The sequence below is a fragment of the Phacochoerus africanus genome, chromosome 4 (assembly GCF_016906955.1).
Source record: "Phacochoerus africanus isolate WHEZ1 chromosome 4, ROS_Pafr_v1, whole genome shotgun sequence".
Lineage (NCBI taxonomy): Eukaryota > Metazoa > Chordata > Mammalia > Artiodactyla > Suidae > Phacochoerus > Phacochoerus africanus.
Genome location: NC_062547.1, coordinates 2724758 through 2751356, shown reverse-complemented (window position 1 = coordinate 2751356; position 26599 = coordinate 2724758). Strand labels below are relative to the sequence as shown.

Below are 26599 nucleotides of genomic sequence, written 5' to 3'. Positions count from 1 at the left end.
TCCTGCCTCTCAAGTGCACTGGGAAGATCACACGTGTGTGTGTGAAAACTAAGCCGAGAGGTGAGAGGACATTTCTGCAGGGACAGGGTTCAGGCCGTGAGCTCTGAAGGCGGGACAATGTCACACGACACTACAGCCCTGGGCGGGGGCGCGGGGGGGCAGACGGGTGGAGCCTGGCACCAGCAGATGCTCAGTGATACGGCCAGTCCAGAGGACACGGATGGACCGCAGAGGCGAACTACAGCTGGGCACCGTGGACAGCGCCAAAGACAGGTGCCTGGCCGGGGGCCATGTGGGGGAGGCGCCTCCAGCTCCTTGTCAAGGGGCGCAGACAGGAAATCTCAAGGGAGGGTGGCCTCCAGTCCCAGACAAGCAGCAAAACCACAAGGTCACCTTCATGCGGCTGCCCAGCCTGGGCCAGGAGGACGGACCTGAATGCTGAGTGTTTATGGAGGCCCTTTCACGGCCACAAAGCAATGGCCTCCAGGAGAAAGGCGGGGCTGTTCCCGGGGTCCTGGGGCTGTTCAGATGGGGCTTCAGGACCTCGATGGAGCAGGACGGGGTTGGGGGCGGGGAAAGGCTCCTCACAGCCGATTCCTGGGAGGCGGGGCCGCTACCCAGCACCACCGCCCTGCCGGATGCCCGGGGGTCGGAGCCGAGATCTGGCAATTCAGGGCCGCCAGCCTCGCGTGTGGCTGAGGCCCCCAGGAGACACTTCCCTGAAGGAACTGACAAGCTGAGCTGTTGGGAGGTGCCTGGGAAGGACAGTCCCCGGGCAGAGTCCAGGCACAGGATGGTCTGCGAGAGGAGACGGCTGGGAAACTCGGATGCAGAGGTTCGAGTCCGGCTTGGGTGGGTTCAGGGCACGCAGGGCTTCCCAATCGACAGGCGGGGGTCCTAGCTAACGTGGTGACCAGCATCTGACAGGACGAATCTCTCCGCCCCCCTTTGAGCCCCGGGGGACGCGGGCAGCACACGCTACACGTGACATGTCTCATCAAGCCTCTGACTCTGACCTTGTTCTTGCGGACAGCCACAGGGACCCGTCCCTAAATAGAGATCTAGCCCACTTCTTAGAAGAGCAGCCAGCCAGGAACGGCACAGCTGACCTTGGCCTGCAAGCCCATCCTTGACCTGGTCCTGAGCCTGCATTGGGACATTCAGCTGGAAGGTTCTAGAAGCCCATTCTGCCCAGAACCCCACAAAGCCACTTGCCTGGGGGTGGCTGGAGCTGCTTGAGCACCCTGACCCCCAGCAGGCACCCAGCACCCCAAGCTGCCAGCAGCAGCTCAAAAGGGTCTGCTCCTGGGAGTCGGGCGGGGGACAAGGACGTGGTGTCCTGCACCCCAGGTCTGAACCACCCAGTCACAGCGCCCAGCCTCCAGGAGACCCGACTCTGCTCCCTCTGGACCCTGGCGACAGGGATGGGCGTGGGTGCTCGTCACGCGTCTCCTCATCTGGGTCCAGGTGGATGCCACTCTCACAGTCGTTTCAGCAATCAGCGAAGGATTTGCTGGGGAGCGACTTGGCCTCGTCCCTTTCTCGGGATGCACGGGGAGCTCTGGTTTCAGACTCTGTTTACACATAAGCGGCCAGAAAAAGCCGCATGCACGTGAGCTAGTTTTTCACAAACGGATTCCTCAACAGGCTCCCAGGAGTGGTATTGGAGATGGTTTATGTCCGTCTGTTGTTGGAGACCCTCTGTCGGGGGCAGCCCAGTTCAATCTGCAGAACTCCCATGGCCAGGTTTTTTTGGTTTTGTTTTTTCTTTTTTCTTTTTGTGTCTCTAGGGCCACACCCGCGGCATGTGGACGTTCCCAGGTTAGGGGTCCAATCGGAGCTGTAGCTGCTGGTCTATGCCACAGCCACAGCAATGCCAGATCCAAGCCACGTCTGCATCTGACACCACAGCTCACAGCCACACCAGATCCTTAACCCACTGAGCGAGGCCAGGGATCGAACCCGAAACCTCATGGTTACTAGTCGGATTCGTTTCCAATGTGCCATGACGGGAACTCCAGGTTTTTTTGTTTTTTGACTTCACCCGCAGCATGTGGAAGTTTCTGGGCCACGAACCAAACCCACACCACAGCAGCGACAACTCTGGGTCCTTAACCTGCTGCGCCACCAGGGAACTCCCACGGCCAGTTTTATGTGTCAACCTGACCAGGCTACGGCCCTGCTACCTGGTCAAGCACGAGTCTAGGGGTTTTTGTGAAGCTGTTTAACAGGTGTGGTTTGTGACACCTGCCATCAGCTGACTTCAGGTGAAGGAGATTCTCTTTGATAATGTGGGTGAACCCCCTCTAATCAGCTGGCGGCCTAAGAACAAAAACGAAGCTTCCCTGAGGAAGAAGTTCTGCCTCCAGACGGCGGCCCCCGCTTCTACCCAAGCGTCCAGCCCGCCCGCCTGCCCTACCGGATTTCAGACTTGCCGGCCTCACAAGTGCATGATCCATTTTAAGGAAAATGAATCTGTTAATGCACACACGTATCAGCATCTGTATCCACATCTCTTTTTTTGTTTTTGTCTTTTTTTTGGCCACACTCGAGGCAAGCAGAAATTCCTGGGCCAGGGATGGAACCCGAGCCACAGCAGTGACCTGAGCCACTGCAGCGATGATGCCGGGTCCTTCACCTGCTGAGCCACCAGGGAGCTCCATGTAGCCATCTCTCTCTATACCTACATCCTGCTGGTTCCGTTCCTCTGGCGCCTTGGCTGGTCAATCACCGAGAGGCGGACCCTGGCTGGGGACCACGTGGCCGCACACCCGTGGCCCCCAGGCCCCAGACTGGATGGCAACAGCAGGACGGGAGAGGCACTCGGTGGGCGGGGTCTCTTCACACCCTTTTCCTGTCCTGCGGCTGGAGGTGGAAGCCTATGGTACCCCCAGGAGTGGTGCAGCAACGGCTGGAGGGGCTGGGGCCTGAGTCACGCTGCCGAGAAAAGCAGCTTGTCCTCTGATGGCGAGAGTCCATCACGGCCACCAGGCGGAAGAGAGAGTGAAGAGGGGGGCTTGTGGTTATAGCAGCTGATGTGGTCGCACCCAACACCCAGCTAGAGCACTCTTGGGTGCAGAGAGCAGCCGGTGCTTTGGGCCGGGGGCCCAGGGCAACACCGCGTGGCCGCCTCCCCACAAACAGGTGGACGGCAGACACTCGCTCTGTCCTGTGTTAGGGATGCTTCAGGGCACAGACAGTGAGGTGCTGTCCCCGCCCTCCAGGGGCCTGGAAGCTGGGAGCATGGGGGGAGGGGTGTGCACCTCATAATTAACAGTCCACTTCTCCAGATGCCACCCCCACGCACAGAGTCACATGGCCACATGTGACGCCTTGCTGTCGATACTCTGGGCCGATGCACGCAAACACGCGAGTTTTTATTTTTTTAATTTTAAAATTTGTTTATTTTAGGGCTGCAGGTGTGGCATATGGAGGTTCCTGGGCCAGGGGTCAAATCGGAGCTGCAGCTGCCGGCCTACGCCACAGCCGCAGCCACGCAGGATCCGAGCCGCATCTGCGACCTGAACCACAGCTCACGGCAACGCCGGATCCTTAACCCACTGAGAGAGGCCAGGGATCGAACTCGCATCCTCATGGATACTGGTCGGGTTTGTTTCTTCCGAGCCACAACGGGAACTCCAAGAGGTGAGTTTTTATAAATTGGGCAATGCCTCCGTCTCTCGAGCACAGAAAGCGCTCCTATGACCTTGCTCCTCCCCCGACCCTGCACACACACCCCCTGGAGCCTTCCTGACCTCGCAGAGCCATGGTGTCACCTGTGCAAGGAGGAGGAGCCGGGAGGCAGCGGGTCGCCCGGTCCCCGTCTCTCCAGGCGGATGCACTCTGGGTTGGACTCCAGCATCCCATGCCAGGCTCTTTTGAGGGAGGCTGCCTGGACGGGGGTCCGGCCCAAAGCACGGAGACTCGGAAGTTTCAAAGAGCCAGTCACAGCCCAGCCTGGTGCTGAGAGGTGGGAGCGTGTGTGTAAGTTGAGGTTAGATGCCACTCTGCTCACACTATAGGCTGGATGAGATGCCGCTCAGCCACGCAAGAAAGCCTGTTAGAAACACACACAGTCATGGAGTTCCCGCCGTGGCGCAGCGGAAAGGAATCCGACTAGGAACCATGAGGTGGTGGGTTCGATCCCTGGCCTCACTCAGTGGGTTAAGGATCCGGCGTGGCCGTGAGCTGTGGTGTCAGTCGCAGATGCGGTTCGGATCCCCCATTGCTGTGGCTCTGGCGTAGGCCGGCGGCTACAGCATCGATTCGACCCCTAGCCTGGGAACCTCCATATGCTGTGGTTGCGGCCCTAGAAAAGGCAAAATAAATAAATAAATAAAAAGAAACACGAGCCGTCTTAAAAACCTAGAACCAAGGTTAAGATGAGCAAGGGATTTGCGTGTTTTGAGGAAATACCTGCCAGACTCTCCGTGGGGCCAAGTCAAACTTGTAACGACGAGCCAGCCAGTCACCCAGGACCTGCCCTTGGCTATGCCTGGCCGCTACCCTTGGTCCGCAGACACCAAGAAATGGGTGGGTCTGTGCACAGGCTTAAAGCGCCTCAAGCAGCCTCACCCGGCACACCTCAAGCCCTGATGTTGTTTCGTGCTTTTCAACATATAAAAGCAGTGCTATGTGAAAGAGAAAGCTTCTGAGAGCTCAGCCCGCTCTTTGGAAGGAGCCTGCTGCCTGGAAACATTTAAACCATCTCTGCCACCATCTTCTGGGGCCTAAGTATTTCCAACTTAGTTTCCAACATTTAAAAACAGGAGCTATAAAAAGGGCTCATTGGGCAAAGCAGCGGTGGAGAGATTGGACTTCATTTCAAGTTTTTAAAACATTTCTTAAAAGACACAGAACATGAAAAGGCCAGGCACGGGCTGGGAAAAATCTCTGCAACATAGATCCGACCGCGGGGTGATACGCAGACTCCCTAAAGGCATCCCACGAAACGGCGAGGACAAGACACATGGCCCAGTTCAATCTGGACGAGACCTATGAATGGATACTTGTCAGGAGAAGCTATACACTTGGTGAATAAGCACACAGACGCGTATAATCAAAGCCGTCTTCAGAAAAGTGCAAACGACACCTGCTGTCGGATGACTCCACGCCCGGGAGAGGGGCTGAACCCAGACGGACATTGTCAAACGTTCCTGAGAAGGTGGAGCCACTAGAACGTGCAGTGCAGCGGCCGGGAGCACAGGAGAACTGCCGGCCGCTTCCTATCAGAGCCAACACACTCCTCCCCTATGAGCCAGCAGCTCTGCATGTAGGCGCTTCCCCAAGACAAAGGAAGACAAGTCTGGAGAAAGACTTGCACAAAAATGTTCCTAGCAGCTCCTCAACCATGAGCCCAGGTTGAGCAGCGACCCAAACGTCCATCACCAAGAGCATGAATGAACATACTGGGGTATGAAGAGACCACAGCACACTCTCGAGCAACACAAATGGACAGAAGACTGATCTGCAGACCTGCCGCGGCATCCAGCTGCGTGAAAGAGGCCGGGCTCGGGAGTATGTGTGCGGGAGGTTCCGGCTCTATGCCCTTGAACAACAGGACACCCGATCTCCGAAACCAAGCAGGACCCTGCGGGGCTTCCTGGAGACAGACCGCCCTAGCCCTGGGGACAGGCCACCTCGCCTCTTGTTTGCAGGAAGCCTTTAGCGAGCATCCCAGGTCTTCGAGTTCCAAAGAGCCAATGTCGTCAGAGAAATACAAAACCAAAGGGAAGCAGTCCCGCAAGACAAAATAATACTAGTTGAGCCACCAAACAAAGTCAAGGACCTTTCGTGTCCCCTCAAGGGCGATAGACAGATAACATCCTGAGCCACGTCCTCCAGCTGTTTTGCAGATACGGACACCCCCACCAGGGGAGAAGGTTACTTGCACGCTGCCCACCAGCCCAGAGACCCCAGACAGGATGGAACCAGGCTGATGACCAGGATTCCTGAAATAGCCCCCTGGGACCTCACCAGCAACCATCAGAGAAGTGTGCATGAGCTGATCACACAGCCCACGACCCCCCCTCCCTCTGCCTTTAGGACCCTCCCCCCCAAAGCTGTCGAGCAGTTTTGAACATGGGCTGCCCGTTCTCCTCGCTGGGCCCCAGGAATCTTAGCTTCACTTGCCTTCACAACCCAGGGTCAGCAGATGGGCTTTGCTGCCCGGGGGGCCAGCAAACCCAAGTCTGATTCTGATCTGCTGGTCGCCTTGCAGCAGGGGGCGGGGCCTGAGAGACCTTTCTGGGCCATGAACCGGTTTCCCATCTTCACTGCAGCTGGAGACACAGGCATGTGCATTTGCCAGAATGCCCCAGCTCTTCTATCACCTGCCCATTTTTTACTGCATGGAAACCACACCTCTACAAAAGGTGGCGCTAAGTGACAACTTACAAAGCCCAAGGGAGGCGTTCCCACTGTGGCTCAGCAGTAATGAGCCCGACCAGGATCCACGAGGACGCCGGTTAGGTCAGCGGGTTAAGATCAGCGGGCTAGATCTGTGGGTTAAGGACCCTGTGCTACCGTGGTGTGGGGCAGGCCGGCAGCTGCAGCTCCGATTCCACCCCTAGTATGGGAACGTCCATATGCCGCGGGTTCGGCCCTAAAAAGAAAAAAAAGCCCAAAGCAAATGGAACCCAGATGGACCACTCTGGACTCTCCTCCACCCTGAAATCCAGCTCTAATCCCATCTCCTTTGTGCTGTTCTCCGCCCTCCCCAGGTGAGGGGGGCCTCCCTTCTCGGACCAGCAGCCCCCGCCTCTGGGAGAGTTACCACGGTCACAGGTGCATCCTTAGAGGACAGAAGATGGTCCTGCAGGGACGCCCCTGACCGAACCCCCCGAACCTGTGAGAACGTGACCTTTGGAGGCAAGAGGGAATTATGGTTCCTAATCAGGTGGGGCTGATCCGATCACACGAGGACAAGGACCTCCAGAAGTGGAGGACGAGGAGGCAGAAGTCAGGGAGATGCAGCCTGAGGCCTGGCCCCTGGGGGGTTTGAACACAGAGCAGAGGCCACCAGCCAAGGAATGCTGGGCCTCCAGGACCTGGAAAAGGCAACGGAGTGGACGGGCCCCTCGTGGTTCCGGAAAGGAACGCAGCCCAGCTGACCCCATGAGACCCTCACCAGACAGCAAGACTTTCAGAACCACCAGATAATAATTCGAGTTTGCACAATGTTGTTTTCCAGCTCCAAGACCCTTCAGGGCACTGGGACCTAGGGCTTGTCTGTCTCCAGCTCAGGTCCTTGCAAGATGCCCGGGCCCAGGGGCTGCTTGGGAAACGCAGGCAGCTCGGATGCATGGGGTCCGCTTCCATGGTTCTCAAGTCGCCCAGGGTACCTGGGTGTCCCCATAGCTGGCTGGAGCCCCGGGGGTGTCAAACCCGGTGCTGGGTATCAGCCTCTTTTGAGAATGCGCTTTCCCAAGGATCCTGTCCTGGGCACCGGAGCCAAAACGCCCTTCCAGGCATCTCCCTCACGCCCCCTAGCACAAGCACGAGTTCTTGCCTCCAGGAAGCCCCTTCCAGAGGAGACACGGCAGCTGGACAAGCTGCACCGTGTCCAGCCACCCGGTGGGGACGGGGCCAGTGGGCGGGGAAACCACGCCCCTGCTGGGGTCGGGGTGGGGGGGGGCAGCATTTTCTGGAGGCTGTGGGCAGCAGGAAGCTCAAATCACCCCCACAAATGGACATCAGCCCCGTCCAGCTGTGAAATTGCCAGCGATGCCCCCGTCGTTCCATTGGAATGGAGGGGGAGGGGCACCAGCGGTGCCCAAGTTCTGGACTGAGAGAGGAAGGGGCTGGACTTCCTCCTGGTCAGGATGGCAGGGGACGGGGGGGTAGGCACCCAGCACCCAGCACCCAGGAATCTCGCAGCCCGTGGCCTTGCCCCTCCCAGACCGGGCAGGCTGGCAGGCCGCTCGCAGGAGAGCACAGGTGGGGGCCAGGGGGCCAGCCTGGACCAGCGGCTCAGTCCATCATCAGCACACCCACCCAACACCCCCTGTCAGCACTGCTGACCACCGGCCAGCCAGCCGCCTTCCCCAGCCGAGCACATCCAGTCCTCCCTTTCAAGGTCAAGTTTGGGACATCTCTGACCTTGACACCCCCATAATATGTCAAAGACGACAGGTCCCTTCTGGGGTCTGAACCTGAGAGAGACAGCAGGAAGCTTAGCCAGATTGACGCTCCCTTGAAATCAAGTTCTCAAGAAGGAACGGCTTGGCCTCCACGACACAGACGCTGCAAAGCCAGGTCTGGGGAGGCCCAGCGACCCGGAGACACGCTGTCTTCCCAGGGGTTCAGAATGCCCCACTTCCGGCATGGGCGGGGGCTCCCGGTCCGCAACTAGGCTGGGACCTGGAGGGGACAGGGCCCCCGGACTGCCCAAGGACGCAGCCAGCCCATCGGCCACAAAGCAAACACAGCCACTTCCGACCCCTGCATCTCAAGTCTGGGGTCTACCAGGAGCCGCCGAGCACGTGTGGACCAGGCTCTCACAAGACACGAGTGCTTCGCTTTTCTCTGACTTGCCTCTGTTTTCTCAATACCATTTTATAGAAGCAGTTTCCCCTTAACATGTTAATCAAGTCAATCTTTGGGCACTCCCGTTCAGGATGGGCGTTGGCAGGGGCTGCATCTGGGCACGCTGGCTCGATCGCCTTCCTGACAGCCGAGCTTTCGAGCAGTTTTCACCAGGACATGCCAGTGCAGAGTCCTGGGGAGTGTGAAGCTGCCTGTTCATGACAGCGGCGTGAGGGCTCGATAACGCAGTTCAAGCACTTAATCAACCCCCAAGGCGTGTTTCCAGAGGCTACAACGCATGGTCCAAGTTTCCTGGCAAGTGCCAGGAGCAGCCTTTTAACTCAGCGCTCCCACACTCTCTTGCAACTGATTTCCGGGCTGAACAAAGCCTGGTGGGGCTGCATCAACCGCTTGGAGGGTCAGGATGTCCTCATTAGGAAACGCAACCTTCCTCGGTAACCACGCACCTGCCCGTACCCGCCGCGCACGGTCACCAGCAACGCCGGCCCCGGCCTGGCACCGCCTTACCTGCCTGGCTGTCCTTGGGCTTGCACTGGACTTCCTCCACGCACTCAGCCGGGAACCACCCGATGTGGCCACGGGCGCTGCCTTCCCAGAAGCCCCCCTCGCCGATGCTCAGAACTAGAGACAAGGAAAGGGGGCGTGGTTAGTGGGGGGGCTTGGAGGGTAAGGGGGGCGGTGCGGGGGAGGAGGGGCTGGCGGCAGAGCCCACAGAGCCAGGGGCTCTGGTGCATTTGTCCGCTGACCATGCCTCCTGTGGCTGTGGACCAGGGGCCCGGCCAAGTGTCCTTTGGAGTGGGCAGTGTGGAGCCTCTGCAGCCTCCAGGTTCCCTCCACCCGTGAGCACACAGCACGTGGCCCCTGCAACCCGTCTCTCGGGTCCCAGCTGAGACGGGAGAGTGGGAACTCCGAGCCCCTACCATTAGTTGCTTCAGGTGTCCCAGTGGGGGGACAGGCCACCCAGATCAGGAGAAGGAACCATGAGGTCGTGTCTGCCCGGCTCAAGCTGGGGAGGGGGGTTGGGTGTTCGAGCTCACAGGATCTTTTTTTTCTGTCTTTTTGCCTTTTCTAGGGCCACACCCATGGCATATGGAGGTTCCCAGGATAGGGGTCTAATCGGAGCTGTAGCCACCAGCCTACGCCAGAGTCACAGCAACGTGGGATCCGAGCCGCGTCTGCAACCTACACCACAGCTCACGGCAACGCTGGATCCTTAACCCACTGAGCAAGGCCAGAGATCGAACCCGCAACCTCATGGTTCCTAGTCCGATACGTTAACCACTGAGCCACAACGGGAACTCCTCACAGGATCTTTTAAACCAGTTTTAAGGAGAGCGAATTCACAGCAGGAGACGGAGAGGTCGGGAGGGTCTGTCTGGTGGCCACACAATGCTGCCTGGACTTGGAGGGCAAGGGCACGCGGGCTGATGCCCCACAGGCTGCCCCGGGCCCCCCACCGGCTTAGTAAGAACCTACAGGTGATGGTGGCGCTACGAGCAGCTGGGGTGCGGGGTGGGTGGGCCTGTCCCCAGGGCTCGCTGCACAGTGAAAACACCAAGACCAGGGCGGTCGGACAGACGGCTGCAGGGCTGAGGGCGCTGGGTGCACAGAGGGCCTCACGGGTACCCCCTGGGGGGTGAAGCATGTTTGTCTTTAAACCTGACAGATGCTGAGTGTGGATGAGCAAGGCGGGCCCTGGGGGGAGGTGTGACTGCTCTGATCCTGGAACAGACTGACCCCTGCCGAGCCACCTGCCCCCCTGCCCCCATGACCTCAGCATCCCTGTCACTCAGCCTTGGAGACAAGTCTGTGGTCAGGCCCAGGGGGACCCACATGGGGGAGCTTCTCTCCACTGGGCCAGGCACAGGAGGAAGGCCACCTGCAGCCTGGAGCCCGGAGAAGCCCTCTTCCAAATTACAGATGGGCAACAGTGATAGTGAAGGAGGAATGCCAGCCCCTCAATGGAAACACCAGAGACCCCCGCCTGTCAACTGGGACACGGTACAGGGACACCCAGGTGTGTGCACGCCCACACACTCACACACGGTCACACTCCAGCAAGTCGGCTGCCTCTGAGTGTCAGTGTGGAGAAAGCCCTTCCCCACTTCTGGGTTCTTCCTTGTGCAAGCCTGACCTGCAGGCTACTCTACGCTCCTCAGCCACCAGCCCCCATAGGGCAAGGAGGCAGAAGTCAGGAGCATCAAGGTTCTGCCCCACACCCCAGGAACCCAGGTGGGGGTCCCCACGCCCCAGGAACCCAAGCCAGGGTGTGGTGCCCTCTTCACACCTAGATCCTGCTTTGGAGGCACCCGACACCCAGTGGCGGGGAGCTGCGAGCCCCGCCGAAGAATGGAGCGGCCTGGCTGACCGCCCAGCAGCCGCATAGAAACTCGTGGTGGAAACGTCTGTCTGCCCCGTGTCCCTCCGAGCAAGGCCAAGACCACAAAGTCGGGCACAGCCAAGTCACGCGGGTGCCACGCGTGCGGCGGCGTGGACGATCCCCAGATACACGGGGTGGGGGGTGGGACCCACGCGGGCTCTGGATTCGCATCTGCCCTCTGGAGTCGGCTGCGGGAGGTTTCACCGGAGTTTCCACGTCGGTACAGACAGAGGTGGTGGGCTGGGCGGTGTCCCCAGTTTTCCTAAGTTGGGGTCCTCGCCTCTCACACCTCAGACTGTGACTGTACTTGGGGACACGTGTGGCCTTTAAAGAGGAGATGAAGGTCAAAGGAGGTCACGGGGGTGGGGCCCCGATCCCTCAGGACTGGGGTCCTCAGAGGAAGAGGAGGTCAGGACACAGCCACGCACAGAGGGACGGCCCTGCGAGGACACGGGGGGCAGACGGGCGTCCACACACCCAGGAGAGAGGCCTTGGGAGGGACCCGCCCTGCCCGCCCCTGGGGCTCAGCCTTCAGGACCAGGGGAGAGTGAACCCGTGGATTAAACTGCCTGGCGTGGGGACGCCGCTAGAGCAGCCTGAGGCGACTCGCACGACAGGCTCTGACGTCTTTGCCCACAGTCACTGTGAGGGTGTCCAGGGAAAACGCGACGTCCCCAGCAGTGTCTGGAAAGCAGCAGGTGCTGACGAGTCTGACCTGTGTGTACCTCCTCTGTTTCCATCTGTGACGCGTGGACAAGGACATAAGTCCCCCACATGAAGTGACTGGCCACTGGGTCACCGGGAGGGCTCCACAGGCTCCTCCCAAGCCCAGCCTGAAGCCCCGCCGGGGCCTGGGGGTGACAGCGAGCTGGCCCACGTGAGATGAAAGCCCAGGGCTGTGGCTGAGCTGATGGCTGAGCTGGGCGCGGCAGGGGGCCCTGGCGGGGGAGGGGGGGTGCATGCAGACACCGGAGCAGCCTCCTCAGGCCTGCTTTGTCCTCAGGTGGGCCACTGGCCCCCGCCTCCCAGGCGGCCAGCCCTGTGGATTCAGGGGCTGACCCACCAGGGAGAGATGGGGTTATTTCTAGCAGTACCACCCAACCGTCCTCAGGCAGTAGCTGAGCCCTGGCAGCCTGGCCTTCGCAGCTTTCTCGGAACGGTGGCCGCTCTGCCTGGCAATGCTGCCCCTGCGCTCCTGGGAGGAAGGCAGGGCATCACGGCCAGAGCAGAGGGGCCTCCCGGGAGAGCTGCAGGAGGGTCCTGAAGGCCTGGGTCGTCTGCTCCCACGACCCCGCCTGGACCACCAGCTCTGATGGGAGCGGTTCCCCCGGGGACATCAGATGCCCTCCCGGGGCCTCCAGGTAGGGGAAAGTGAGGGAGGTCACGGCCAGGCTGCGGCGCTGGTGGTGCCAGGGCGACAGCGGCCCTCTGGGCTGACACCACGATCGGGAGGCTCCTGTCCGGGGACCATCACATGCTCAGCAAGGACGTTTCAGTCCCCTTCGGCCTGGGTCTGGGGGGCCCTGCAATGGAGCTGCAGGCCAGCTCCTCTCTGGCCACCAGCCATCCGTCAGCAAAGGCAGCGCCCTGCACACGGGGGTGAGGCATTAAATATAGGGATAGTCAGGGACTTGATGGATCTGTCACCCAAGACCCCACTGGACCACACCCCAGAAGGCAGGGCTCAGCCCTGAACGTGACGGAACAGGGACAGGCATGTGGGCAGAAGCAGGCGGGCCTGCGGGATGCGCGCTTGCCGCAGCGGAGAGACGCAGGGAGCTGCACAAGGGAGCCTCTCTGCCACAGTTGGGAGCTGGACTGAGGGAGGCCACAAGGCAGGGCTGGCAGGGGAGGGGCACGCGTGGCCTGTGCATCTGCGTCCCGCGTGGCCTGGAGAACCAGAAAGAGGAAGCCACGACACCATGCATCTCCAAGGGACTGGCGGTGTCCCCACAAGAGAAAGAACCAGGGAGGGGCTGGCCCGCCGAGTGTCCCCACCTCTCTGGCCAAACAGATGCAGAGCAGCTTGGCTCAAGATGGGGACCTGAGCCCGCCCACGCCTGTCACCCAGGCGACCCTCCAAAAGGCAAGAGAGAGCATCACCATCTCCACGGCTTAACACGTGAGGACCCCTCCCGAAAAAAGCAAGGCCTTGAGCCCGACCCTGATGTGACCTTGACGGTGGGACTTCAGACGGGGATTTCAGAGGACGCTGCCACCCAGTCCCAGGGTGTAAAACCACGTGTGCTTCCCAGAGTGAAAGTCTCAACAGCCTCAGCAAATAGAAGGAAACTATTTTTTTAAAAAGACCAGTGGAACCCCTAGAGCTCAAACCTGTCATTTCTTCTGTTTTTTCCCCTCAAACCTGTCATTTCTGAAATTAAACAATTCGCAAGACGATGGACTTCACAGTAAAGGGAGCGTTTCAAAGGCAAGAGTAAGTGAACTTGGAAAGAGACCCTCAGAAATGACCTAAGGTTAAAAAAAAGGATGAGAGTAAAATGAACTGGGGCCCTGGGACTTGTTAGTGCCACCAGATGGTCAGTGACACGCAGCTGGACTACCAGAGGGACTCGGATGGGGCTCCAGCTGCCCCCAGAAGCTCGTAAAACCCAGGTGACGTTGGCCGCATTACTGCACAGTCTGGAGGAGGAAGCAGGCCATTACCAGCTGGGGGCCGGATGGACTTGAACTTGGCCGACTGACCCCTAAAGGGTATACTTTCTACCTTCCGTCTTCTGAAAGCCTGCCCTCCAGCGACAGGGCCGGGCATGGGGTGCCCGTTCCCGCTTCACAACAGGTGTGCTCAGCCCGCAGCCCACACCGGCCACTTCTCCACCTCCTCCTCAGGGCCCCTGCACCACGGCCTCCGCTACAGCCCCTGCCAACCTCCTGCACCCGCCTGCATCACACCCATCTTCCCTAAAAGCCTCATGTCCCTCACCTTCCTGCTCAGCAACCGTCGCTGGCTCCCCAGTACCCTGGGAACAAAGTCTAAAGCCTGGCATGTGTGGTGGCCCTCAAGTTTTTTTTTTCTTCTTAGGGCCACGCCTGCAGCATATGGAAGTTGCCCACTTTGGGGTTGAATCAGCTATAGCCACTGGCCTACAATGAAGCAACAGCAACGCCGGATCCTTAACCCACTAAGCGAGGCCAGGGATCGAACCCATATCCTAGTTGGGTTCTTAACCTACTGAGCCACAATGGGAACTCCCCCTCAAGTCTTTTCACCCCCGCTTCCCAGGGTCCCGCTTTGGGAACGCTTCCCTCTAAGCTGGTGGCTGTCCTTGGCGCGCTGCAGGCCCCCGGACTGAACCATCCACCTGGACGCCCCTCCCTGGCCCCCAAGACTCATCTGAATCTGACCCCTGCTGGGCCCCAACCCAGCGCCACTTCCTTCTGAGGCCCTGGGAGGCTTTCCAGGCGGAAAGGCGCTCTGCCCACCGATGCCCTCGTCTGCCCCTCCCCTGCACTTCCTGCAGTGGACCTGGCCGCAGACCTGCGTGTGCTGCCCTCCTAACGGACTTCGGGTCGCCGTGGCTGCCAGCATCGCTCCGATCCCCGTTCCCTCCCACGGCTCTGGGTTTCCCACGGGGCCCCCGCAGAAGCAATGCCCCAGACACTGCCACCACAGTGGGGGTTGACCGAGGCCGAGGGGCCCCGGCCTGTGCCTGCCCCCGGAGCAGAGTGGACACTGACCTTTGACCCTGTCGCCACGGTGAAGGGGGATCTCGCCGTCGACCTGGGGTTGGTATGGCTTGACGACGACGAAGAGCCTCCCGGGCACGGCGCTGTACAGCTTCCGCCTGGGCCCCGGGTACTCAAAGGCAGACAGCGTGTCCTTGTTGGCACCCAGCGGGAAAGTGGGCCTGCAGCGGGGAGGGGGACAGAGACGGAGAGAGAGGGTCACAGTCTGAGACAGAGCCAGGCACACTCCAGACCCATGGTGACCCATCCGTTCACAACCAACGCCGAGCCGAGAGCAGTCACGTCTGAGCTCCTGGTTCTGGATGGGGCTGGGGACATGAAAAGGCCCTGGGGCCGCACTCTTGGTTAAAAGACGCTGGCAATTCCAGCAATTCCGCCTCTGCACGGACCCCAAAGACGTGAGGGCAGGGCTCAAACAGATATTTGCCCAGGCACGTGCATGGCAGCTTTATTTGCAAAAGACGGAAACAACACAGGCGTCACTGATGGATGAGCAGACGCACAAAATGTGGTCCATTCAGACGAGGGAGCACCGTTCACTGGAAAAGGAAGAACCTTCGGTCACAGGCTACATGGGAGGGGTGGTTAAGGACGTTATCCTGAGGCAGGGAAGCCAGTCACGGCAAGACAGACAGGGCACGATTCCTCGCCATCGGGTGTGGCCAAAGCCAGGGGGACGGGTGGGGCCCGGGCTGGGGGAGGGAGGGAGGGAGGGAGGAGGTGCCGAGGCGGGGGGGGACCGAGGGGGCAGCCTCTGAAGATGAGGACGGTCTGGGGACCGAGCGTGTGGTGGCTGCGCCACAGGTGAAGGTAGCAAGTGCTGCGCGACGGTACACAGAAGACGGTCAAGGCGGTGACCTGCGCGTGCGCTTCGCGGTCGTAAAGAGAAGACCCCGGGGCAGGTGGCGAGCAAGGCGGCCCTGGGGCTCCGGCGCTTGATCGGTCTCACCGCGAGCGCCGCCGCCGGCCAGGGCAGGAACACCTGGAACCCGCGGCCAGAGCTTTCACCAGCAGGGGCAGGCAGCCCAGGCGCAGCTGCCCCGGTGACAGACACTCCACAAGTGGGTTTGAATCCTTTCCTGGTTTATGTCACCATTTCACAGAGGGCGCCTGCTTTTCCAGGTCTGTTGGGGAGTGTGGGCGCCTAAAGCTGGGCCAGCAGTGGTGACAGAGAGACAGACAGAGAGTGAGAGAGAGACAGAGAGAGAGTGAGAGAGAGACAGAGAGAGACAGAGAGATAGACCAGGAGAGACAGAGATACAGAGAGAGACAGAGAAAAGAGAAGAGAGAGGTGGGGGAGGGAGGGAGGGAGGGAATGGAGGGGGGAGGGGGAGAGAGAGAGAGAAAACGGGGGTGGGGGGCGAGGGGGGGCGTTCAGGTTCCCAGAGAAACGTGCACAGCGGTCTTCCCTAGTGACATTCTGGTGTCATTGTGACAGGTGACGGGGGACCAGGGCTGACCTTCCGGGAAGGAAAAAGCGTGTTCTCACGGGTGGCAACCTCCAGGAGGCTGACCCGGCCCTGGCCCTGGTGGGTCTTCAGGCAAAGGGCACCCAGAGGATGCGTCTGGGCGAGGCTTCAGGACAGAGCGGGAAAGCCAGGAAAGACCCCCCCCCCCGCCCCCCGGTCTCCCCAGAGGGCGCCCGGCCACGGGGGCGGCGGGGGGGGGGGACTATTACTGATACGTGGGGAAGGTATCAGTATCTGAGCCTTGGAGGTGGCCCGCTGGTGTCTGGACCACAAAGGGTGGGGCCCCCAAGTATGGTTGTCCTTTTTCTTTTTGGCTGCCCTGAGGCCCATGGAAGTTCCCAGGCCAGGGATCAAATCCGAGCTGCAGCTGCGACCTACGCCACAGCTGTAGCCATACCAGATCCTTAACCCACTGTGCGGGGCCAGGGACGGAACCCTCGCCTCGGTGGCAACCCAAGCCGCTGCAGAGACAATGCGGGGTCCTTAACCTACTGCACCACAGCGGGAACTCCCAGGGTTCTCTTTCCAAACTTCAGATGCCTTGGCCTGGGAGCCCACAGAAGGAGCCTTGAGCTTTCTGTGGAGTTCTTACATTTTCGCATGAAACTGGCTTGCAGGAAAAATTCTAGAATATGATGTGACCACTCACTTTGGGGATTTACGGGAACCGCCGTGCTCCTGGTGTGCTGGGCTTCGGCTCCCCCTGCAGCCCTGGTACCCAACGTCCGGTGTGCGTTATGCGTGTCACCATTCACATAAGCCTGACTGCTGGATGCTGTCGCGTTTCTTACTCTTTCCCCCACGGTCATGAACGTGAGCCACGGGAACCCACGTCTGCACACGCCCCGCGCTCTGCGTGGACCCTGATCTGTCATAGTCGGATAAGGAGGAGGGACCGCCAGATCTGCCTGCCTGACCCCAGAGCCCAGGGCCCTCCCCGAACCCCGTGGAGCAGGTGGTGGCCGTGTGACCTTTTCTGGGTGCTCACCTGGACGCAGAGGACACAGAGCGCTGAGATGCTGCAGCCCCCCATCCTCGGGCTCTCCTGTCCCGAGAAGCCCCCACCCCGGCCCCCTAGCCTTCTCTGACCAAGTTAGAGCCACAGAAAGAGGTCATAGCATCCTGAGAAGCAGCTGCTCCTGCTGGTGGCCTCTCAGCCCCTGCTCCCTTCCTCCTCCTCGCCCAGCGGGTTACAGATCCATGGGCACAGATGGGAAATTCACCCTGGGGCTCGTCCCAGAGCTGGCTGCTCCCTCTTGGTGGATGTCATTTGTCCCCAAACACCCTGGGAGCCTGAGGCAGCGATTCTGCAATAGCCCAGTTGTGTGACCGCCTCTGGTCCAAAGGGGACACCTTGGCAAGGCTGCCGACTCCCAGAGAGGGACGCACAGGCCACCGGGAAAAGCCAGAGCAGCCCTCAGGTCCCCACTGAGGGGCCGCCCTGCCCACCTGCTGCGGGTCTGCCTGTGTCCTAACAGGATATGAGGGTCTGTCATTCCAGCCACCTCAGCTCAGCCTGGCTCAGGGCTGGGGGCCAGGGGGGCAGGGGGGATGGGGAGATGGCACCTTCACAAGGGGCCCGGCATTGCCGGGCATCTCCCTCAGCTCCCAGGAAGGTGGTTTCTGGTAACCAAGGGGACTCAGCTCCTCAGCAACAGTGATGGGTCCCCTGATGCCCGTCCTTCTGGACCCAAGGGTTCAGAAGAGGCTTGGGGTCAGCAGAGGGTGGGGGGCGGGTACCACACGCCAGGGTCAGAAGGACTCCCTCCCCCAACCCGACCTCCATAAACAGTGTGCGAATCTCCCTTGAACACCTGCCATGAGCACCTGAGTGATGGCTGGGGGGACCTGCCACGATGGGCTGCCGGGAGGCTCTGTCACTGCAGCTTTGGGGGCCATTATGGCCGCTGCACCCAACCATCAATCACCCAGGCTGGCCTGGGAGCTAAGCAGCAACACACGGCTATGTCTACACCATCTCCACATCCCTCCTGGTTGCAGGCTGCATTCGTGGGTGCTTGGAAGCGCCACATGTATTAAGCCCCATCAAGAGACTGCAGGTTGGTCCTATGGTGATGGGCTGTGGGGACGCTTCTGGACAGGGGAGGTGATGCAGCAGACAATGGGGGAGGTGAGCAGACGGGCAGGTTGGCCGAACCCCATAAGTTGGTCCCCAATACCAGAAGAGGAGGTGGCTCGGAGGGGAGCAGGGTAAGGCAGGTGGGCTTCTCCCACAGGGGAAGGGGCAGGTCAAAGATCAAGGAAACCAAAAACACGGGCCAGGTCGAGGGTGGCTGGGGTTGGGCAGAGGGCAAGCCACCCAACTGGGGCTGCCAGACTTTACTCCCAGCTGCCCTTTATATTTAGCTGCAGAAGTGGAAGTCACAGAGCTCTGAAGTCTCCGAGAAGCCCCCACACCCACAAGGGAATCTCCGTGGGCAACCCCAGACCATACTGTGCATGATCAGAGACAATCAGCAAGGAGACTGAGCCCAAGCTGAAAGGTCAGTCCTCTGAAGAAGCCCATCGACCTGCCCACCCATCCATCCACTCAGCCATCCACTGGCTCACCTACTCATCCATCCATCTATTCACCTATCCACCTATCCAGCCATCCACTGACTCATCTATTCATCCATCCATCCATCCACTCACCATCAGTCCAGCCAGCCACTCATTCACCCATCCATCCATCCATCCATCCACTCAACCATCCACTGGCTCACCTACTCATCCATCCTTCCCTCTATCCATCATCTATCCATCCATTCACCTATCCATCTATCCAACCATCCACTGACTCATTTATCCATCCATTCATCCATCCATCCATTCACCATCAGTCCAGCCAGCCACTCATTCACCCATCCATCCATCCATCCATCCATCCACTCAACCATCCACTGGCTCACCTACTCACCCATCCTTCCCTCTATCCATCATCTATCCATCCATTCACCTATCCATCTATCCAACCATCCACTGACTCATCTATTCATCCATCCACCCACCATTGGTCCAGCCAGCCACTCATTCACCCACCCATCCACCCATCCATCCATTCATCCACTGGTTCGCCTACTCATCCACCCTTCCTTCTATCCATCATCCATCCATCCATTCACCTATCCATCTATCCAACCATCCACTGACTCATTTATCCATCCATCCATCCATCCATCCATCCATCCACCATCAGTCCAGCCAGCCATTTATTCACCCATCCATCCATCCATCCATCCACTCAACCATCCACTGGCTCACCTACTCACCCATTCATCCATCCATCCATCCATCATCCATCCATCCATCTATTCACCCATCCATCTATCCAACCATCCACTGGCTCACCTACTCACCCATCCATCCATCCATTCACCATCAGTCCAGCCAGCCACTCATCCATCCATCCATCTATCCATCCATCCATCCACTCAGCCATCCTCTGGCTCACCTACTCATCCATCCATCCATACATCCATCCATTCATCCACTCAACCATCCACTGGCTCACCTCCCCACCCATCCACCCATCCATCCACCATCGGTCCAGCCAGCCACTCATTCACCCACCCATCCACCCATCCATCCATTCATCCACTGGTTCGCCTACTTCATCCAACCTTCCTTCTATCCATCATCCATCCATCCATTCACCTATCCATCCATCCATCCATCCATCCATCCATCCACCATCAGTCCAGCCAGCCATTTATTCACCCATCCATCCATCCATCCATCCACTCAACCATCCACTGGCTCACCTACTCACCCATTCATCCATCCATCCATCCATCATCCATTCATCCATCCATTCACCCATCCATCTATCCAACCATCCACTGGCTCACCTACTCACCCATTCATCCATCCATCCATCCATCATCCATCCATCCATCCATTCACCCATCCATCTATCCAACCATCCACTGGCTCACCTACTCACCCATCCATCCATCCATTCACCATCAGTCCAGCCAGCCACTCATCCATCCATCCATACATCCATCCATTCATCCATTCATCCACTCAACCATCCACTGGCTCACCTCCCCACCCATCCACCCATCCATCCACCATCAGTCCAGCCAGCCACTCATTCACTCATCCGTCCATCCATCCATCCACACATACACCCATCTATCATCCACCTACCCATCCATTCATCCCCCACCCACCCAACTATCCATCCTCCACCTATCCACCCTCCAGCCATCCACCCACTATCCATCTTACCACTTCTGCAAACAACATCTATTCCCTCATCCATCCAAATTTCACAAGGGCCCCATGGACAGCTCGACTGATCACATACTGTCAGAGGTTGGACAAGTCAGGTCACCTCCGGAAGCCTGTTTCCCCATCAGATACGAGGGGATATGATCTGGAGCGACCTGGGAGTGAGTCAGCAGTGAGTCTGCACAGGTGCTGCGTGAACACTTCTGCCACTGCTACTCTGTGCCTCACCTAGAAAGCGGGTGACAAGATGCACGTGTCAGCCAGCTAGCTTCTGCCGGTGCCAGAGTGTATGTGTCACTGGGCAGACAAGTCAAAGCAAAGGGAGCTCCAGTGCGGCTGGGAGCTCTGCTCCTTGGGCCATTTTGCAGATGGTTGGCTCCCAAACCCATCAGTCCAGGCCCAGAAAGCCTTTGTCTAAGAACAGGAGGAAGCTGGTCCTTGGGGACCAGAGCACGCCTGTGGTTCTAGGTGTGAGCAGTGATGTGTGGTCCCACACAAGTGCTGAAGCATCTTCTCACTGCAGGTTTAATTTCAGCTCACAAAGCACCATTTCACAGGTGAGAAAACAGAGGCTCCCTAAACAGTGACCAAATACAGAGATACAGAGCGGGCCTCACGTCCTGACTCCCCGACCCTCGCCCAGGGCTCCCTGCAAGCTCGCTGCTCTACACAGTGATGAACCTGGGGGACCGTGACCTCCCTTGTCCCTCTGCTGGGCCCTGCTCTTCAGTGCCAGCCCCCAGTGGTGGCAGGAGCCACAGAGAGCCTGTGGGTTGGGAGTGCCACCCCCTCTCCGGGACTAGGCTGGGGCTGTCCTGCCTACACAGAGAGGACGGGTCTCAAGTTTCCCTACCTCGAACAGTCCCCACTTGCCTCGCGTTCCATCCAGGAACAGCCAGGTGGGCTCCCAGCCGTGTACTCTGGTATATAAGGGCTACAGCCCTGAGTTCTTGATCTCAGAGAGCTAGCAGTTGGCAGCGGGTGACCTGGACACTTCCCCGCCATCCTGGGTGGACAGGGACCAGCCCGCAGGGGAACTCCTTCCCTCATTCCTTCATCAGTCACCCTCACAACCACCCATTCATTCAAGGGCAAGTATTCAGCCTGTCTGCTGATACCCACAGGCTCCGGACAGACGTGGGGCTCCTGGGGAGAAGCATGGGTGGACAAGATGCTTGCCTGCATGTCCAGTGGGTCGGCACAGAGGACAGGGTGACCGGTGGAGAGGGCACGGGTGGTGGGGCAGGCTCCGTGGGGACATCTGGGGCAAATGTGATGCCACAGAGAGCAGGACGTGACCGAAGGGGTGCGGGGTCACCCTGGCTGTGGTGAGGGCGGGGCTGGGCTGATGAAGGCCTGAGGCCGGCAGTCCTGCGGGCAGAGTGGCCGGAGAGTTAGACAAGGAGCTGGGGCCCTCCTAGAAATCAGGGCGCCCCCAGGCCCCAGGCTCACACCGGATGGGGGGAAGGGGGCTGCTGGAGGGCTGCCAGCTGGCAGCTCTGGCAGAAGGTGGTGTTGCCAACACAGAGGCCCCAAGCTCTGATCCTGAGGACAGGTGAGTCTTAAGCATAAGAGCACAGACCCCATATCACCCTCGTACCATCTCCCCCTCCGCCTTGGGGCCGGGGAGGGATGCAAGAGCTCTCGGCCCCTCCTGGCTCCTGGCCTCTGCTGTTCTGGTGACAGCCTCCCACACTCCACATCCTCCCTGTAAGGTCCTGCGGAGGCGCTTCGGGGACAGACAACCATCCGATGTCCCAAACTGCTGGCCACAGCAACACCCACTCCGGAGAAGTGGGGTCCACTGCGATCCCAGAAGTGTGCCTGCCTCAGGGCACCCACGCTGTCCAGCCGCCCCTACACGCTCCACGAGGCCCTCGGTCCACCAGTGCTAGGATTCCGCCTGTTTGCAAACCCGAGGCCACCCCTGGCTCCAGGTGGCGGGGCCTGGGTACCGAGAGCCCCCAAGGATGGGGAACATTCCCAAATGTCCCTCCTTCCTCATGCCCTCCCATCTGCCCCATCACACGGGCCCCCGCCCCTCCCTGACACCTGGCTGTCCCCCCTTCTTCTCCTTGGGAGCCCCCCTGGCCTCTCCCCCGGGGGGGTCTGACCCTGACTCGCATGAGTTCTGACTCTGGGGACCTCTGTCGGGGCTCCCTGTCCTCAACCACACCAACCCTGGGGCCGGCCCGTCTCCTGCCCCTGTTTCTGGTGCATTTACCTCTGTGCAGTGAGAGCCCGTCCCAGGCTGGTTGTTCATACATTTATGTGACCAGCAGAGAGCAAACTCCAAATGTCCCCAAGTATGAAAGGAGAGAAGCGATGTGTGAGGGCAGCCCATGTGGTGCCCAGACCCAATTCCTCCACAGGTGGAATGCACCTGTTCCCCCAGTGACCCCTTCACCTGGGCCTGCCTCCAGACCAGGTGGCCAGCACAGACTCAGGGAACCGGCCCTGCATGGCCCCCCTACTCCTGACATCTGGGTGACATGTCATCGGTCGGGCAGCAGGCGGGGGTGGGAGAGTGGGGGATGGCCTGCCCCCCCCCGCCCTGCCAGCTTGGGCACCTCCCAGGTCAGCATGGGCACAGGGAAGGGAGCAGCACAGCTGTTCTCACCCAGGAAACCATGTCCTGTGCTGCTGGGGGAGCACAGCTGTGGGGGTCCTGGTCCCCATGTCCCCAAGAGGCAGGGCAAGGGCACGTGGAGGTGGACAGAGACCCGAGCCAGAGGGATGCCACCGCACCCCTGCACCCAGAGCCTACCCAGATTGGGGCATATCCCCTGGAAGGGGTGTGGAGGGCGGAGTGGACTCCTACCACCCCAGAACCTTCCGGAACCCTTGCTCCTCCTACACGGCCAAGTTCGGGGACACAAAAGCCACTTGGGTGAGTGACGGACTTTCCTGCCAGGGTCCAGCCAGTGGCAGAAGGCTCTCCAGCCCAGCCCTGGCCTGTTGGGAGGTGGGGGCTGCTGGCTCCCTGAATGCAGGAGACACAGCCAGCGAACTCGGAACTGAACTCGGAGGACTCCTCTTCCTGCCGAGCTGAATCCGTCCAGGAATGGATCCTTGGACGGGAGGGTGGCCAGCCGCCCGAGCATCAAAAATACATCAGGAGGGGAGCTCCCACTGGCGCAGAGAGATCGGGGGCATCTTGGGAGCACTGGGACACAGGTTCCATCCCTGGCTCTGGCACAGTAGGTTAAGGATCCGGCGGTGCAGCAGCTGTGGCTTATCCCTCCCAAGCGTGGCTTGAATCTGATCCCTGGCCTGGGACTCTATACACCTCAGGGTGGCCAAAAGAAAAAAAATCAGGATCTCTTCTGAACCTGGGGAGAGCAGGGTAGCTGGGAGGGGTCCTAGAAGGACCCCTACTCCTCTCTACATTCGGGTAGTGGGCCATAGGGGCCACCCAGCAAAACCCCTTCTCAGGCAGGTTCTTAGGGATGTGGACCAGCCATACCCATAGGCGCCACTAGAGGGCGTCTCAGGCAGGTGCACACAGAGCCTCCACCTGGGACAGGGCGCCGGAGAGGCAGGGTTCCATTCCCTCTGGACCCTCTTCCCTCTTGGCCTTGCACTCCGGTCTGCAGGTGACCGAGGGCTGGCTCCACGAGGAGGCTGACCCTGCCCACAGCTCTGAGCCTAGGCCAGGAGGAGGCTGGTCCACCAGGGCTGGCTGGAGCCCAGGGGTGAGTGTGTGGGGCTTGGATGGCTGGCGGGACGGGGGGGGCGGGGGGGGGGCCCTCTCGTCAAGTCTGCACTTGAGGGCTTGGCCCAAGGCTGGTTCTGGCCACATCGCACTACTGGCTGAGGTTTCTGGGGCCTCGGGTGGGCGTTTACGGCTCGGCCTGGGAGGGGTGCTGAGTGGTCCCCTTCCCTGCGAGCAGTGAGAGAGGAAAGAGGGCGTGAGGTGGGTGAGCAGCCAGAGGGGACCCCCCAGGGGACCTGATCTTCTCCACGTCCCCTGCCCCTTAGCCCGAGCCGCAGCTGTCACCAGGATGATGGCAGACCCCACCCTCCAGCGCCTGCCTCACAGGGAATGGCCCAGGGTCCTTCGAGGCGTCACAACAGCCAACACCTGTGCGGAACTTACTAGGAGCCGGACGTGGGTCTCAGCGCGGGGTGGGTGCTAACCTCGGTTTCACCCTTGTCACAAATCTTTCAGCCCCTCTTTACATACAAGAGCCAGCACGGAAAGGTCAAACGACCTGCCTCTCAGCGTCCCGCAGCCAGCGGAAGGCAGAGCTGGATGCAACTGGCGGTTTGGCACAGTCGGCTTGGGCGACAGGCCGTGGAGGCAGCTACCCCCTAAGGCAAGATGGGCAGACGGAGGGGTGCGCGTGGACCCGGGCTCTCCCCTCCACCGCTGGGGAGCATCCTGACCCACCTCCGGGTGCTGTGATAAACAGAAAGGGCTCTGAGGGCGCCCTGGGCCACCCTGAGGCTGGGAGAAGTGTCCTCAACTGTCCCAGGCAGGGGCAGGGCTCCGAGCTGCGAAGACAGAGATGGGATGGAGCCCCCCAAAGGCCCGGGGCTGTGCTGCGGAACCCGAGAGTGGGCGCCCCATCACCGGGGCTGCATGTACGGCCACTTCTCAGGCAGGAAGCCAATGCCCTGCGTGGGGCTCGGAAGCCACCATGACCCTTGAGATGCCAGGGATCCAGGGCACCTGGCAGGTCCCCGTTAGGACGGGGAGGCGGGGGTTAAGGCCCCCCAGCAGTCCAAGGGCCTCTGTCACACACAGCCGCTGTCACCAGTGAGCAGAAGGATGAGGGCCGGGTGGGCTTGAAGGATGGGGGGCGGGTGGGAGATGGTGGCGAGGGGCTGGTGGGGCCACTCCGCAGGGCGGTGGGGCTGGGCCGGGCCAGCTCTCCCTGGTGGGACAGGCGGCCGGCCCTGTGACACACTGAAGGTCCCATGTCCAAGGCAGCCCCTCAGTCCTGGGCAAACCACAGCCTGGGTGACGGGGAAGCAGCCCGCCCAAACGCCCAGCCTTGGGGTGGACACGGGATTGAGCCTCGCCTAAGGGCCGCTTGGATCTGGCACCGCTGTGGTGAAGTCACCACTCAGTCCTGAGAGCAGCCCCGGGGCGGGGGCTGGGTGTTCAGGGTCCTCATGCCGCAGTCACTGATGATGGGGCTCAAGGGTCAAGGCACCGGCCCGGGAGAAGCCAGGACGCGCATGCGCAGGAAGTGCAGGCAGCAGGCACGGGGGACAGGCTGCCGCTGTGACCGCCTCACACACACCCAAACCCACACAAGGGCAGGCACACGGGCGCACACACGAACACGCATGCACACACACACATCACACACGAACCCACACAAGGGCAGGCACAGGGCAAGCACACGTGCACACACAAATACACAGGCACACAGGGATCCACAAGTAGCTGCACCCATGCACACACACAGTACCCACAGGCACACATGCACAGACACACAAGTCCATGCATACAGTCACACCACCACACACCAACGCATGCCCTGAGGCACACACGCGACCACACGTGGACACAGAGAGGTGCACACCCAGGTGCACGCTGATAGGCAACAGCCACATCCACACACGGCATCAGACAACCAGACGGGGTCCCTGCAAGACGCCTGCTGCTCTTCCCTCTTCACAGCAATATTTCGTTTGCAGCTTTTGCAAATCCCTGGCCACCCTGCCTTCGGTATCTTATTAGATTCCGTCCTGCAGGAAGAGGACACACTCTTTTTAAAATTATAGTCATAATTCCGGCTAACGGTGTGAAGTGGAATTTGAAATCTCGGGGGAACCCTTTAATTTAGCTTTAAACTGCTCGCCAGCACCTGGGACTTCTCTCTTGGGGTGACTCAGAGCAAGAATCTAGACGAGGGCCAGGATTGGCTCCCGTGATCTGAGACCGAAACTGGGGGGGGGGGGGGAGCGGGGGAGCGGCCACGTGCTCTAGGGCTGACATGGGCCTGGGGCTGCTGGCATCCAGGCGGGCAGGCCCGCCCCACGGGCGTGCTCTCCCCATGCCCTCGTGGCTGCGGCCTAGACACCACCAGCCGGCTGCTCATGGTCACAGCAATCAGAGCTCTTCCAGGACCATGAGAAGCACTGAGCCCTCCCCAGCATCCTTGATCAGAGTGGGGCGCAGCATCAGATGGAATAACCGGCCCAGCGGGCTCCCCGCAGGCATCAGGATGGCCAAGCAGGTCACTGAGCAGAGGGCTGCCCAGAGGGGACATTCGGCCTCACTGGAAGTGCAGCGCCAGCC

At 60.1% G+C, this 26599-nt stretch overlaps 1 protein-coding gene across 7 annotated transcripts in view; it reads right to left on the bottom strand.

The window, feature by feature from the left end:
• The window catches only part of SHANK2 (SH3 and multiple ankyrin repeat domains 2), a 517908-nt gene that overhangs the window by 261880 nt on the left and 229429 nt on the right, over window positions 1-26599 (bottom strand). For all 7 annotated transcript variants that reach the window (XM_047775007.1, XM_047775012.1, XM_047775005.1 and 4 more), the window contains 2 exons: window positions 14627-14796; window positions 9055-9168 (listed from right to left, as the gene is read on the bottom strand). In XM_047775007.1, coding sequence (XP_047630963.1) covers window positions 9055-9168; window positions 14627-14796 — 284 coding nt within the window. The remainder of the gene's footprint in view (window positions 1-9054; window positions 9169-14626; window positions 14797-26599) is intronic.